At 40.0% G+C, this 11,987-nt stretch overlaps 1 protein-coding gene across 1 annotated transcript in view; it reads right to left on the bottom strand.

Moving 5' to 3' along the window:
* Positions 1-5,949: 5,949 nt before the first annotated feature.
* The window catches only part of NAA15 (N(alpha)-acetyltransferase 15, NatA auxiliary subunit), a 65,350-nt gene continuing 59,312 nt past the window's right edge, over positions 5,950-11,987 (bottom strand). Inside the window, exon 20 of the mRNA XM_019534364.1 lies at positions 5,950-7,860. Coding sequence (XP_019389909.1) covers positions 7,660-7,860 — 201 coding nt within the window. The 3' untranslated portion in view covers positions 5,950-7,659. The remainder of the gene's footprint in view (positions 7,861-11,987) is intronic.

Here is an 11,987-nt window from a genome sequence, read left to right as displayed (position 1 = left end):
ATATTACTTGAGTGTATCCCAAGGCTTTACAATTCATTTAATTAAGTATCAGAGGACTACAGGAAGGAGGTTGCTGAGATAGTTCTGGAAAAAAGTCTAAATAGTCAGAGAACACCCAGAATTATATTTTTATAGGAAAAGAACAGTTATTTCAATCAACTCTCAACTATTTTTTGCCATGAGAACACTGGAAAAAACAGTCATTTTACACAAGAAGCCATTTTACATTAGCAAGGACAGAAATTCTAGGGTACTTCTGGGACTGGCTCAGAGCTTCACAAGACTAGTGTTTCAATGTGTCTTGTTATAGACCCTATTAGTCTTCTGCCCTGCATCTAACCAATGTTAATCATAAGCAAACTGTTATTTACAAATAGTTGTATTTATAAAATTTGAAGTACTGCTTATTATTTTGGTTGTGAATAAGACATAGCATCATTCCTGGTTCCTGACTGAATGAAACCATAAAAAAGGAGGACCATAAAAAAAGAGTGATGGGCCAGAAGACTTTTCTAAGATTTGAGAAGGGGCTGATGAATCTTCTCTAGATGTGACAAGGGTGAATGCCTCTTAAATAGGAAATGTAGTAGTGGATGGCAACTTGGGCAGCAGTGACCACGAGATGATTGAATTCAGGATCCTGAGGAAAGGAAGGATGGAGAACAGCAGAGTAAGGACCTTGGATTTCAAAAAAGCACACTGACTCAGTCAGGGAACTCATGGGCAGGATACCCCTGGTAAGCCAGTTTGAGAAGGAGAGGAGTCCAGGAGAGCTGGTGGTACTGGAAAGAAGCCTTACTAAAAGTGCAAGAACAAACCATCCCTCCTTTGACTAGCAAGTATGGCAGAAGACCAGCTTGGCTTAGAAGGGAACTCTTCAGTAAACTAAGGAAACTTATAAAAAGTGGAAACTTGGACAAAAATAGGGAGCGTTGCTTGGGCATGCAGGGACGAAGTTGGGAAGGCCAAAGTGCAATTCGAGTTGCAGTCTGCAAGGGATGGGAAAGGTAACAAGGGTTTCTGCAAGTAAGTTGGCACCAAGGGGAGAATCAGGGAAAAGGCACCTTACTGAATGGGGGAGGCAACCTTGTGACAGAGGATGCAGTAGAGGCTGAAGTGCTCAATACCTTCTTCACCTCAGTCTTCACAAGCATAGTCAGCTCCCGGGCAGCACAGTTTGAGGAGTAACCAACAGTGATGAAAGAACAGGTTAGGGACTGTTTAGAAAAGCTGGATGTATACACGTCCAAGGGGCCAAATGGGATGCACCCGAGGGTGCTGAAGGAGTTGGCTATCGAGATTGCAGAGCCATTGGACACCATCTTTGAAAACTCATGATGATCAGGAGATATACCAGGAGCTTGGAAAAGGGAAAACATAGTGCCCATATTTAAAGAAGGGAAAAAGGAGGATCCAGGGATTTACAGATGAGTCACCCTCACCTCAGTCCCTAGAAAAATCATGGAGCAGATCCTCAAGGAATCCATTTCTAAGCACTCAGGGGGGAAGGTGGCGATTAGGAAGAGTCAGCAAAGATTCATCAAGGGCAAGTCATACCTGACCAACCTGGTTGCCTTCTGAGATGACTGGCTCTGTGGCTGTGGGGAGACTAGTGGATGTAGCGTACCTTAATTTTAGCAAGGCTTTTGATAGTCACCCACAACATTCTCACAGGCAAGCTAAGGAAATATGGACTGGATGAACAGATAGTAAGGTGAATAGAAAATTGGCTGGATCATCGGATTCAGAGGGTAGTAATCAATGGTTTGATGTCTACTTGGCACTGGTATTAAGTGGAGTGCTCCAGGGGTCAGTTTTGTTTAATATCTTCATCAACGACATGGAAGATGGCAGAATGCACCCTCAGCAAGTTTGCAGATGACACCAAGCTGGAGGAAGTAGTAGATATACTGGAGCATAGAGCTAGGATTCAGAGTGACCTTGACAAACTCGAAGATTGGACCAAAAGGAATCCCATGAGGCTCAACATGGACAAGTGCAAAGTCCTGCACTTAGGACAGAATAATCCCATGCACCAGTACAGGCTGGGGGCTGACTCACTGGGCACCAGCTCTGTAGAAAAGGACCTGGGGGTTACAGTAAACAATAAGGTGAGTATGAGCCAACAGTGTGCCCTTGTTGCAAAAAAGGCTAACAGTATACTGGCCTTTGAGGGCAGTAAAACACTGGAACAGGTTACCCAGAGAGGTGGTGGAATCTCCATCCTTGGAGGTTTTTAAGACCCAACTAGACAAAGCTTTGGCTGGAATAATCTAGTTGGGGATGGTCCTGCTTTGAGAAGAAGGTTGGACTAAATGACCTCCTGAGGTCCTTTCCAACCTTAATTTTCTATGATTGCCTTCTAAGATCTGCTCACATTCAAGTGTGTTCTCCCCTATACTCTTTTGCTCTTCCTCACTGACCTGAAGCTTTTATCACAAGATTCACAATTACTCCACATAGATGCCTGGTTATTACCATAAGAAGGATAGTGAACAGGAGTTGGTATTTTTATTCAAAAGCCTTTTTCTCTTTTCTTTTTTAAGCTGTTTGGCCAGCACTGCGGTTAATGTTTGCTATTACAAAGGAAAAAGTGTAAGGACCTACAACATTATTAACCATCTGAAAAAAGGGCAAATTTCAGTCCAATTATAAATGATTTGGTAGAATTAAATTTAAGAGCACACAGATTATCAGAACACACCCTGTAGATATTGAGATAGTGAACTGGCTGTGAAGCTTTTAATAGGGAGGTTTGAAAATACAATGCCTTAAACTTAAACTACGTAAGTGTAACAAGTATTTGTTTTAAAAAAGGTAGAAGTTCACTGTTTCTTTAAAAGAAAACTGTGTAAAAGCCACATGAGAGCTGGATTAGATGTGTTGAATGGATCACAGCAGTAAAGATTATTTCAAATTTTAAAACAGGTATATTACGGTGCCCTCAAGCACAAAAATAAAGCAATCAGGAAAGTTCTCCTACTATACCTTGAATTGTCTAGTCACAACTCATTTAAGGTTTGTTGCTGTAGGTTCAACTATAACAGATTTGTTATATATTTTGAGCCCTATGCAAACCTGTTGCAGTATACCTCTGCTCTACCAGCTTTTACAAACCTGCTGTTTTGTAGCCCTGCAAACTGGTCATTTGGGTATCATCCATAAGTGTTTCTTCCCTCAACCTCTTTGCAATCTTTAAAATAAAAACTAAAAGACCATTGTCCAACGTAAAACATGCAGCTTCTCTCTCATGCTGCTGCTGTTTCCTGGTTGGTAGTCTGTTGCAAGATATCTTTCTTGATCAAAACACTTGATGGTGCATTTTTTTTTTCACTTTAATAACAACTCTACAAATGGGATCTAAAAAAGAATCACCCTAAAAATAAAATCCTCCTAGGGCTTTCAGTCTTCACTGACAGTCTTCATCACATTCTCTCTCCTGCTCTTACCACAGCTTGTATGCTCCATACAAAAATCCAAGACCCCAGCTCTTTTACTGATTACAATTAAGAGTTTACTCATGTACTGTAGCTTTGGTTTCCAAGAAACAGAATCTTGAACAACTTGCGTAAGATTTGTAGGAAAAAACAAAAGAACAACAACAACAACATCACATTTTTTACTTCAAAAGGATGGAAGAGCAGCATTCTGCAGTTGAAATTTTCTGGGGGAAAAGTTCCTTTAGTTCAATACCACCTATTTCTATCTGGATCAAAGTAACTGGACAGAACTTCACTAAACAATATCAAAAATAAGCTTGCTTATAAAACCAATGTTAGCATTGGAAAAAGGAAGGTAGGTTAGTTTAGAAATTTCAGGAATATTTACAGGGATGTTCATGGTGCAAAAGTGAAAAGAAATAAAGCTACTAGTAACTGAGGTCAACAGCTTGATAACTATAAACATGCCCAATCCCTCCAACGTTACTTTCCTACCTGGGACTGACTTACCAAGTTACACCCCAGCAGTCTCATTCTTTCCATAATCATAGGGGCAGATCAGATTGGCACGAGGGGTGGAAGGACGATGTCAATTGCCAAAGTATCATAAAAGGATAAGCACTTCCAGAGCTGAGAGAAAAAAACCCTATTAGAATAGTAAGATACAGGATAATTAATTTTACATACATGAGCCTTACAGATGCAATAGTATAAATATCTTGAGATAGGATCTACTAAGATGTTACTTTTAGGAAGGACAGTTAGCATTGTTCCCATTCTACATTCTGACCTATGCCCTGGACATGTTTGGGATTATTATTTTAATGGCTGAATATCCCTAGTAACCCAGAATTAGATCCACAGTTATAGCCAATACACATGCTTTCTAGGCATTTAAGATTGAGACAAAAGATGAGCTCCTGAATGATCGCTGCTGTGATATTTCTCCGTATTAATCTTCTGCTTTATTTGGGGGGAAAGATGGGGGAGGTGTTAACACATCAGGCAAAATAAGGCAACGAAGCATTCTGTCATTCATGTTCTCAATGACCTTTCATCTGGTTTTCTGGCAAGGGGCCTCAGCTGTTTTGCATCTGGCCAGATGGAAGCAATACAACTTGGAATAGCCTGTATCCCTGAATAAAACCTTGGCTAAGTGTTTTGGTATCCTAACAACAACTTCGCCTTCTATCACCTCTACTGATCTTTTTATGTGCATTACCCTGATGTAAAAGTGCTCTTCTGCTCAGCCCAGGGAAAATGTAGTTTGCTCTGATGTTTGGGCATCAGCTTTTTTAAACTTATTACTGATCTATAGCTTTCATTTTCTAACTCTATCAGGCAAAGACAAATCTCAAGGAACTAAGTCAATTGCTCTTTGGGAAGCTGAAGCTTAAAAGCCTTTCTGACTCTGACCAAATTCTGTGTGCTCCCAGGTGTAACTCAGCCTGCTGACCATGGCCAGAACATGAAGGTGAAATCCTACCTGAAACTGGGGGTGGATGGTATCACCAAACTGAATCACTCTAGTAATGAACTTGTTTTCCTGGAAATAGCTTCAAAATATGAATCCCTGCAGGTCAGCACATTCTTACCTATTAAATTCTTATATGGGAAAACCAGAATTTGTAGTTCAGTGTAAAAATGGATGGATGGATGACAGTTGTTCCACAACACCCTAGAGATGCCTGAATCTTAAAACTTTCTGCTCTTGGGAAAGCTATTAGAGATTTAGGTTTTTTGGCTCCTTGGTGGACTGTCCCTCTGGCAGAGATATCTGTGACCTTTTTGTTTACTATGAACCGCTGTCCCATACAATGTCTTTGAGCAAAGATTATGGTGTCAGGTGATGTACTGGGGGGGAGGGAGAGGGGAAGAAGGGAGGGAAGGAAAGCAAAAGGCAAACAAATTCAACAGGCTTCCCCTGTCAGAAGATGCTGGAATACCTCCACATTTGCTTCCCTTTACTGCTGTGACAAGGAAGGTGCATAAAATACCAAGTAATGATGTGAGTGACACCCAATCACAAAGAAGACCATGTGAAGAAAGATCTTCCATTACTCTTGACTCTCCATCAGCTATTAAAAAGGCAGCAGATCTGAACTATCTGTATTCAGTACCAGACAAAGAGAAAGGGGCACAAGGGTTGAGATAGTAAGGACATAGGCACAAAAAAGCCTTGTGGGCAAGGCTGAACTGCCTTCTGTATTTGCGGAACAGGTACAGTACAAATGTCTCTTGGACTGAGGGAGAGGTTCACAATCTAGAAAGAGTACCAGAATCAGTTGAAAGTTTAAGGCATTCTAGGACTGATTAAATACACAAATATGGTGATACAACTTACATTTCTCACATTTACAACCTGAACTCTTCTATTTGCATATACAAATATAGTTATCAGTGAAGCGGACGTTGGTAAGAGGTGCTTAATTCACTAAATGAAAAAAAAAAAAAAAATCACTGAAACTGTCCCTCATCTAGTCAGAAGATGGGGAAAAAAAGCAGTAAGTCCCAGTAAAGTCTTTAATTTTACAAAGTGTCAATCAGTAACTGGTACAATGTGGGGAAAAGAAAAATCGTATACCAAATCACAGAATTGCATAACTGAAATCTTCCAAAGACAACGCACTTTTTTAGTCTGTGGTCTATTTTCTCGTTTTTCTGGTCCCATGTAAGCACCTGGGCACTTCTCTAGCCTATACCACTATGCAGGAAACAATTTTAATTTTCAAAGTAATGAAGTTACCAACAAACTGCCTTTGTTGTTGGGATTTAGAAACTAAATTGTAACGTATTTTGCACCATACAATTTCTGACACTAAGTATTAATATGCAACGCATTAGCACTTAACACGTACTTGAAGTCCACTCAATAATGATGCATTAATTGTATTACTGAACAGCATATGAATCCAGCCCTGACTTGCATTTCTTCATCCATTCATTTTCAAAAGTACAACACAGATTGGTTGAAATATTCACACAACTGTTTTTCAAAACATTTTATTGCATTATATTTGGTACCTTATGTTTGACAAAGGAAATTACATCTGTAACTGCAGGAATAAGAAGCTGGTCTGTTACTGAAAAAAAATTTGGGCCCCTTAAAAGTTACAAAGTCTTGGGCTTGCCTGAAATAACTGAGCAAGAAATATATTCTTAGAAATGTAGGGCTTCAAGTATTACAAACCTGTGACACTGTGGAAAAGTTCCAGAGGTATCTAAACTGCAGCACTTTTTTTTTCTGCATAACGTGAACAAGGCCTGCTGAGGTTTTAAACTATTAGTCTCTTGATCAGTCATAAAATGGTAGTCGAGAGTTCCGCTCTTTGGAACTTCAAGCCATAGTATGTTCTCATTTTCTTTTCACTCTATATGAAAAATGCATGCTTTCTTTCTAATTAGTTGGTGCCACATCACAGTGCATAATTTCATTTGGTTCTTGCATTACAGTTTTAACAAGTTTGGCCAAACTATGCTGTGAGGTTCATCTCAAAAAACAGCAGTGTCACTTTCTTTTCAAGTTTAATTAAAAATGAAGAGATTGTTTTAACTGGTTCCTTCAGTTAAAAACTGTGGTGCAAGAACACCAAACTGATCGTGTACAGTGAATTTCGGAGACACAACAAGCTTATTGTACACCTTATGTTTCTTAATTCTCCTTGGTATCCATGTCCCAACCTCTACAACATTAGACGTCTGTTGTAGGTTTCTCTGTAAATTGATTCACATTGCATACTTCCTATGGACAGAATCATCTCCGTATCAAAATCAGTCAGATGCTAAAGCCCCAACAACTCTTTGTGCTCAGTGAAAGAATCCAGTGCTAAAACAGCGTATTTGCTGTCTGAGATAACAGTAATCTCACAAGACAAATTTAAAGTAATATTTCTGCCACACACCTGCTCTGAGAGCTATAAGCCTCCAGGTTTCTTATAAATTAGTTTAAAAACATGGGTAGGTAGGTAGGTAAGGGTTTTTTTTTTCTTCAATTTTAGCAGCTTTTAATTTTTAAGAAACTGAACCTATATCCAGTAATATGTTAGATATTTTATATATATACTTTGTCAGCAGGATAAAAAAAGTAAAACTATTTGAAGGCAAAAATTTTTACTCCTTCCATTCTCTGTGTAAGTTAGAATGACTCAGCAGGTGCGTGACAAAAATATTATACACCAGATACGGTCCAATGTTATTCCATTTTTTTTTGTTAAGTTGTTCATATTTCATTGGCCAGTTCTTCAGGTTCTGCAGAACTATCTCCATTTACTGTGATCTTCATATCCTCTTCGTATCCAGGGGGCATGAAAGCCAAAGCATAGGGGAAAAGCTTATGACAATTTGCTCGGTAAGTTTCAGCTGCTTCTTTAGAGTCTCCCAGACTACCATCACACAAAGCTTCTAATACCGCCATACAAGTCTATTAAAGATAAAAAGAGTGTTAAAACCTTTGTAAACAGTAATCTGATATTTACAACAACAAAAAAAGATATGCAGTACTAAAGAATACAAAATGTTCTTTTCTAGCATCATCAAATATGTATTTTTCTAAATTAAGACACATGGGCTGTGTCCAGACAAGCGTGGCCACGTGGTGTCTGCCGTGCCACATACTGCATGTTCAGTTGTTCTTTGCACTGCAAGGGAGCAGCATAATATCCAGGATATCCAGGGGTCAAAAAACCCATGGAGAAAAAAAAAGGGGAGCGGCACATGCAGGTGCAGTGTGCACCACTCAAAAGTGGAGTCGAGCCACCCAGAGCCAGTCTACAACTGCTGGCCAGGATCCACGCAACAGAATCGCCACTGCTGCAGCCCCAGGAGGCCCCTAGGACTCCAGGTAAGGCTGCTGTGGTCAACCCAACGCTAGCCCCAGTCCCTGCTACCATCCCCAAGGTAACCTGCCATGTGCCAGAGGACACATGGCACAGGCGTTCTCCAGGGACAACTAGCAGCAGTGCAAGGCATGCCACTGCTAGTTGTCCCCAGGGAGCCAAAAGTCCACACCGTGTGGATGCTGCCATGAAGACCAAGGGTTATTTAAGAGCCAGTAATTTAAATTTCTGCCTCCTTTTAAAAAAAAAACAACAATGAATATCAGTAAGAAGTCTTGACTTAGATCGGTTTTGATCTTGCTCTGCATATGTCCTTTAATTATTTTTCTACAGTATAACTGATTCTCCTCAGCTGTTCACTATGTGGCTTAACAGCATATTTATCTGCAACTAAATATAGCCTCTACAAATAATGTAATGCTTTTATTAATTGGAAGAATACACTACTTATACACAATTAAGCAATCTTACTTCCCAACATAAAACGTATTCACATTATTCATTTTTACATTCTGTTAGAAAATGGGTGACATTTTTTGTGTACTGGATTCATTTCTAACTGGACTTGTATAAAGTTGCTTTTGGATGGAAACTGAGATGCAATTAAAAATACAGAAAGTCCGCATTTTAAATCTGGTTTTAAATTGTTAAACACTACATTGTTAAAAGCAAAAAAAAAGGATTTAAGTAGTGAATTGGGTTGATTGCTTCTGGCCACTACAATTTCTGGTGTGCCAAATTTTAGACCCGATATATCTTAGCCTCTTACACCCTAATCCATATTAATGATCTGCAAGAGGAAAACAAATGTCAGGCTTTTTCAACCTCTAATTTTTCAAACTTTGAACAAACTACATTTAGTTGGATTAAACCGAGAAGAATTTAAGTGAGGATATTTTTCTAGGCCTTCAACAAGATTAGTGCCAAAAAATGGTTTATCACTTCAACAAACTGGTTACAAGTGCTTAACCACCAACTTCCTCCTGCGATAGTCTCTATAAACTTCAGCAGCAAGCACGTACTGTTTGGATAGATTTATTCTAAGCGATTATAATTGATTAAATTTATGATAGCCTAAACATAATTTAATCTATTTCACATTTAATTTTAAATATGCATTTTTAAACAAGAAAATTATTTAAAATTTAAAAACTGAAGACGTTTAGTCACCCTATGAAGAACATTATACGTATTCTTATACAAATATGCAGATTTAGTTTGAGAGCACAAGCACACAAATTCGCTAACATAATCTGAAGGACTAGTGCACTCTGGAATCAGAGCTTCACACTAAGTTTAAGTTGCTACCCCTGTCGTTTTGAGGTCTTTTAAAAAGACAGCATTTCTGCTCCTGTTACTAGAAAGGCCTGACCGGGTGAGAGACTCGGGGCCAGGAAGGGCAGTAAGGAGTAACAGCTCGGGTGGACTGCATCCAGGATTCATAAAGCTAGGCAGCTAATGAAACAATTGGCTGCACTGGTCATTGGGTACAGAAGATCCAGGAACATGACTGGAAGGAGACTATTTGGCTTGGGGATATGTAAACCAATCTCTAACCATGCTGGGGGAGCCCCTGCCTGCAGCAGAGAGAGGAGCTCTCAGGAGTGAGGGGCTGCTGGAGATGGACAGACAGGCATCCATCCCAGCCAGGGGAGCTGGGGAAGCAGGATGTTACAGAGGTAGGGCCTATGGGCAACATGCATCTTGAGGAGGGAAGTATTTGTGTTATGAAACAGCTGGCTGTTTTTGTTCTGTTTGCACCTGAGGACTGGGTTGTGGCTATAGTGGTAGAGGAGGCCATGAGCAGGGGTGCCTGGGTGGCACTCCCTTACTACTTGTGTCAGGAGCTAGCCCTGAGCTAAAGGGGTGGAGGCCAGCATTGAGACTGAAGCCACAGGAGGGGCTCCCACAAAGGCAGGGCCAGTAGCTGAGGTCTAAAACAGTGGACCTATGCTGATGATGTAGCCAGAGAAAGAAGGCCATGGCTATGACCACTGAGGCCCCAACAAGTCCCCAGAAACCCAGTGCTTCCTTAAAGCGGGATGCACTTGAGGGGGATAAAGGCCTAAGACAAGTTAGCAAAGTTAATCCCGGCTCAGGGACTGCCTCCCTCACCAACAAACATTTGAATAACAAAGGTGTGGCAGGTGATAGACTGGGAGTGAGGTACAGCCAGGGATAGGGGAGAGTCTGGTGTCAGGGTAGCAGCACCCTCTCTGGCCCTGCATGGTGGTACAAACAGTAAAAAGAGAACACCACAAGTAGTAGCCAGAAATTATGATGATGTTCAATTTAAATATAATTTCTTATTTTGTCCAAAATGAATGTCCAAGTAATTACAGAATATTTTTCTTAAGTATTTGGATACTGTAGTAGTGTAACTTGTTGGGATTGAGACACCAAAAACAAAAATGGAAATTCCTTATTTTCTTTTTCATAGATGTTCTTCATAAAGCCCCACACTTTTTACAAAAAGCACTCTTACCATGTTATTAGTGGGACCTCATCTAAACATTTTCAGCCACTGAGCTGCAGGAAAAGGCAGTGCAAACTTGCCTCATCTGCACTGCATCATGCCAGCACCAGTGGGTAGAAACCAGTCTCTCATTCTTATGTTATTTGCTGTTGCTTTCATCTGCTCTATGATGTTGATCACTGGTGCTGCCCTCCTTGCTAAAAGCTTCCTCTTAAGTTTGGGCTTGAATAGCCCATCTGCCTCCCACCAATTAGTTTCCAGGCTTTGCATAGCAGTCTGTGTTTTGACACCAGGAGTACAAGGTATGTCCATCCAGTACTTCCTTGCTGGTGGAGATAAGCTCCTAATTGACCATTTCCCGGATGTTACTGCTAGTGATGATGTCTCCTCATCCAATGTTGAGAATTTTTGTCTTGCATTAATTTTAGAAGGGGTCTAGTTTCGTGTCTAATTGTTTGGTAGCTTTAACAGCTCTACATTTGTTTGAACTGAAAATTGTTTTGTTTTGTGGCTGTATAACCAAATTCCATATTGCAGAGTTCAGTAAATGCAGGCTGAAATATGCACTAAAGTAGAGGATGCCCTGCTTTATTCTGTAATTCTAAAAAGTCAATGCCTCTGACTTAACTCCTGTATCAAAGGTGCAATTCACAAGCAAGTAAATATAAAGATTACAGAATCCTCTGCTCTGACAAGTGCAGCTGGAACACAAACGCTGTCAGAAAAGCACTTATTTTTCTTATCAAATGAAATGCTGGAGGAACAGCTTTCCCATACCAGAAATATTTTAATTTCAGAAAGATTTCCATCCTGCATGGGGATGAATTCAAAACCTCTGAAATATTTTTCTTGGGTGCTGGAATGATGCCCAATGTTTTATTGGCATTTTGGTTGCTGCTACATATTGGGCTGATGTTTTCAGAGAATTATTTACAATGTCCCCAAGGCCTCTTTCTCAAGTTATAAAAGTTAATTTCGAGCCCAGTACTATGTATGCATATAGCTGAAGTTATTTTTCCGCACGTACATTACTTTGTACTTGTCAGCAAGGTTGGTCTGTTCTCCCTTTTCATTCCTGACTAGGAATTCAATTCAAGACTGGAGAAACCCTTTCCAAGGAAACATATCCCAATTCCTGCATGTCCCCAAACTAACCAGAATTTTCTATTAAAAAGTTTATAAAAAGAGAGAAATGCTAAAGCTACTTGAAATGGATGAAAATTACTGGAGACTCAA

The sequence above is a fragment of the Crocodylus porosus genome, unplaced genomic scaffold, assembly GCF_001723895.1.
Source record: "Crocodylus porosus isolate Cpor-Errol unplaced genomic scaffold, CroPor_comp1, whole genome shotgun sequence".
In the NCBI taxonomy this organism is placed as follows: Eukaryota; Metazoa; Chordata; order Crocodylia; family Crocodylidae; genus Crocodylus; species Crocodylus porosus.
This window is presented reverse-complemented; position numbering and strand designations above follow the sequence as displayed.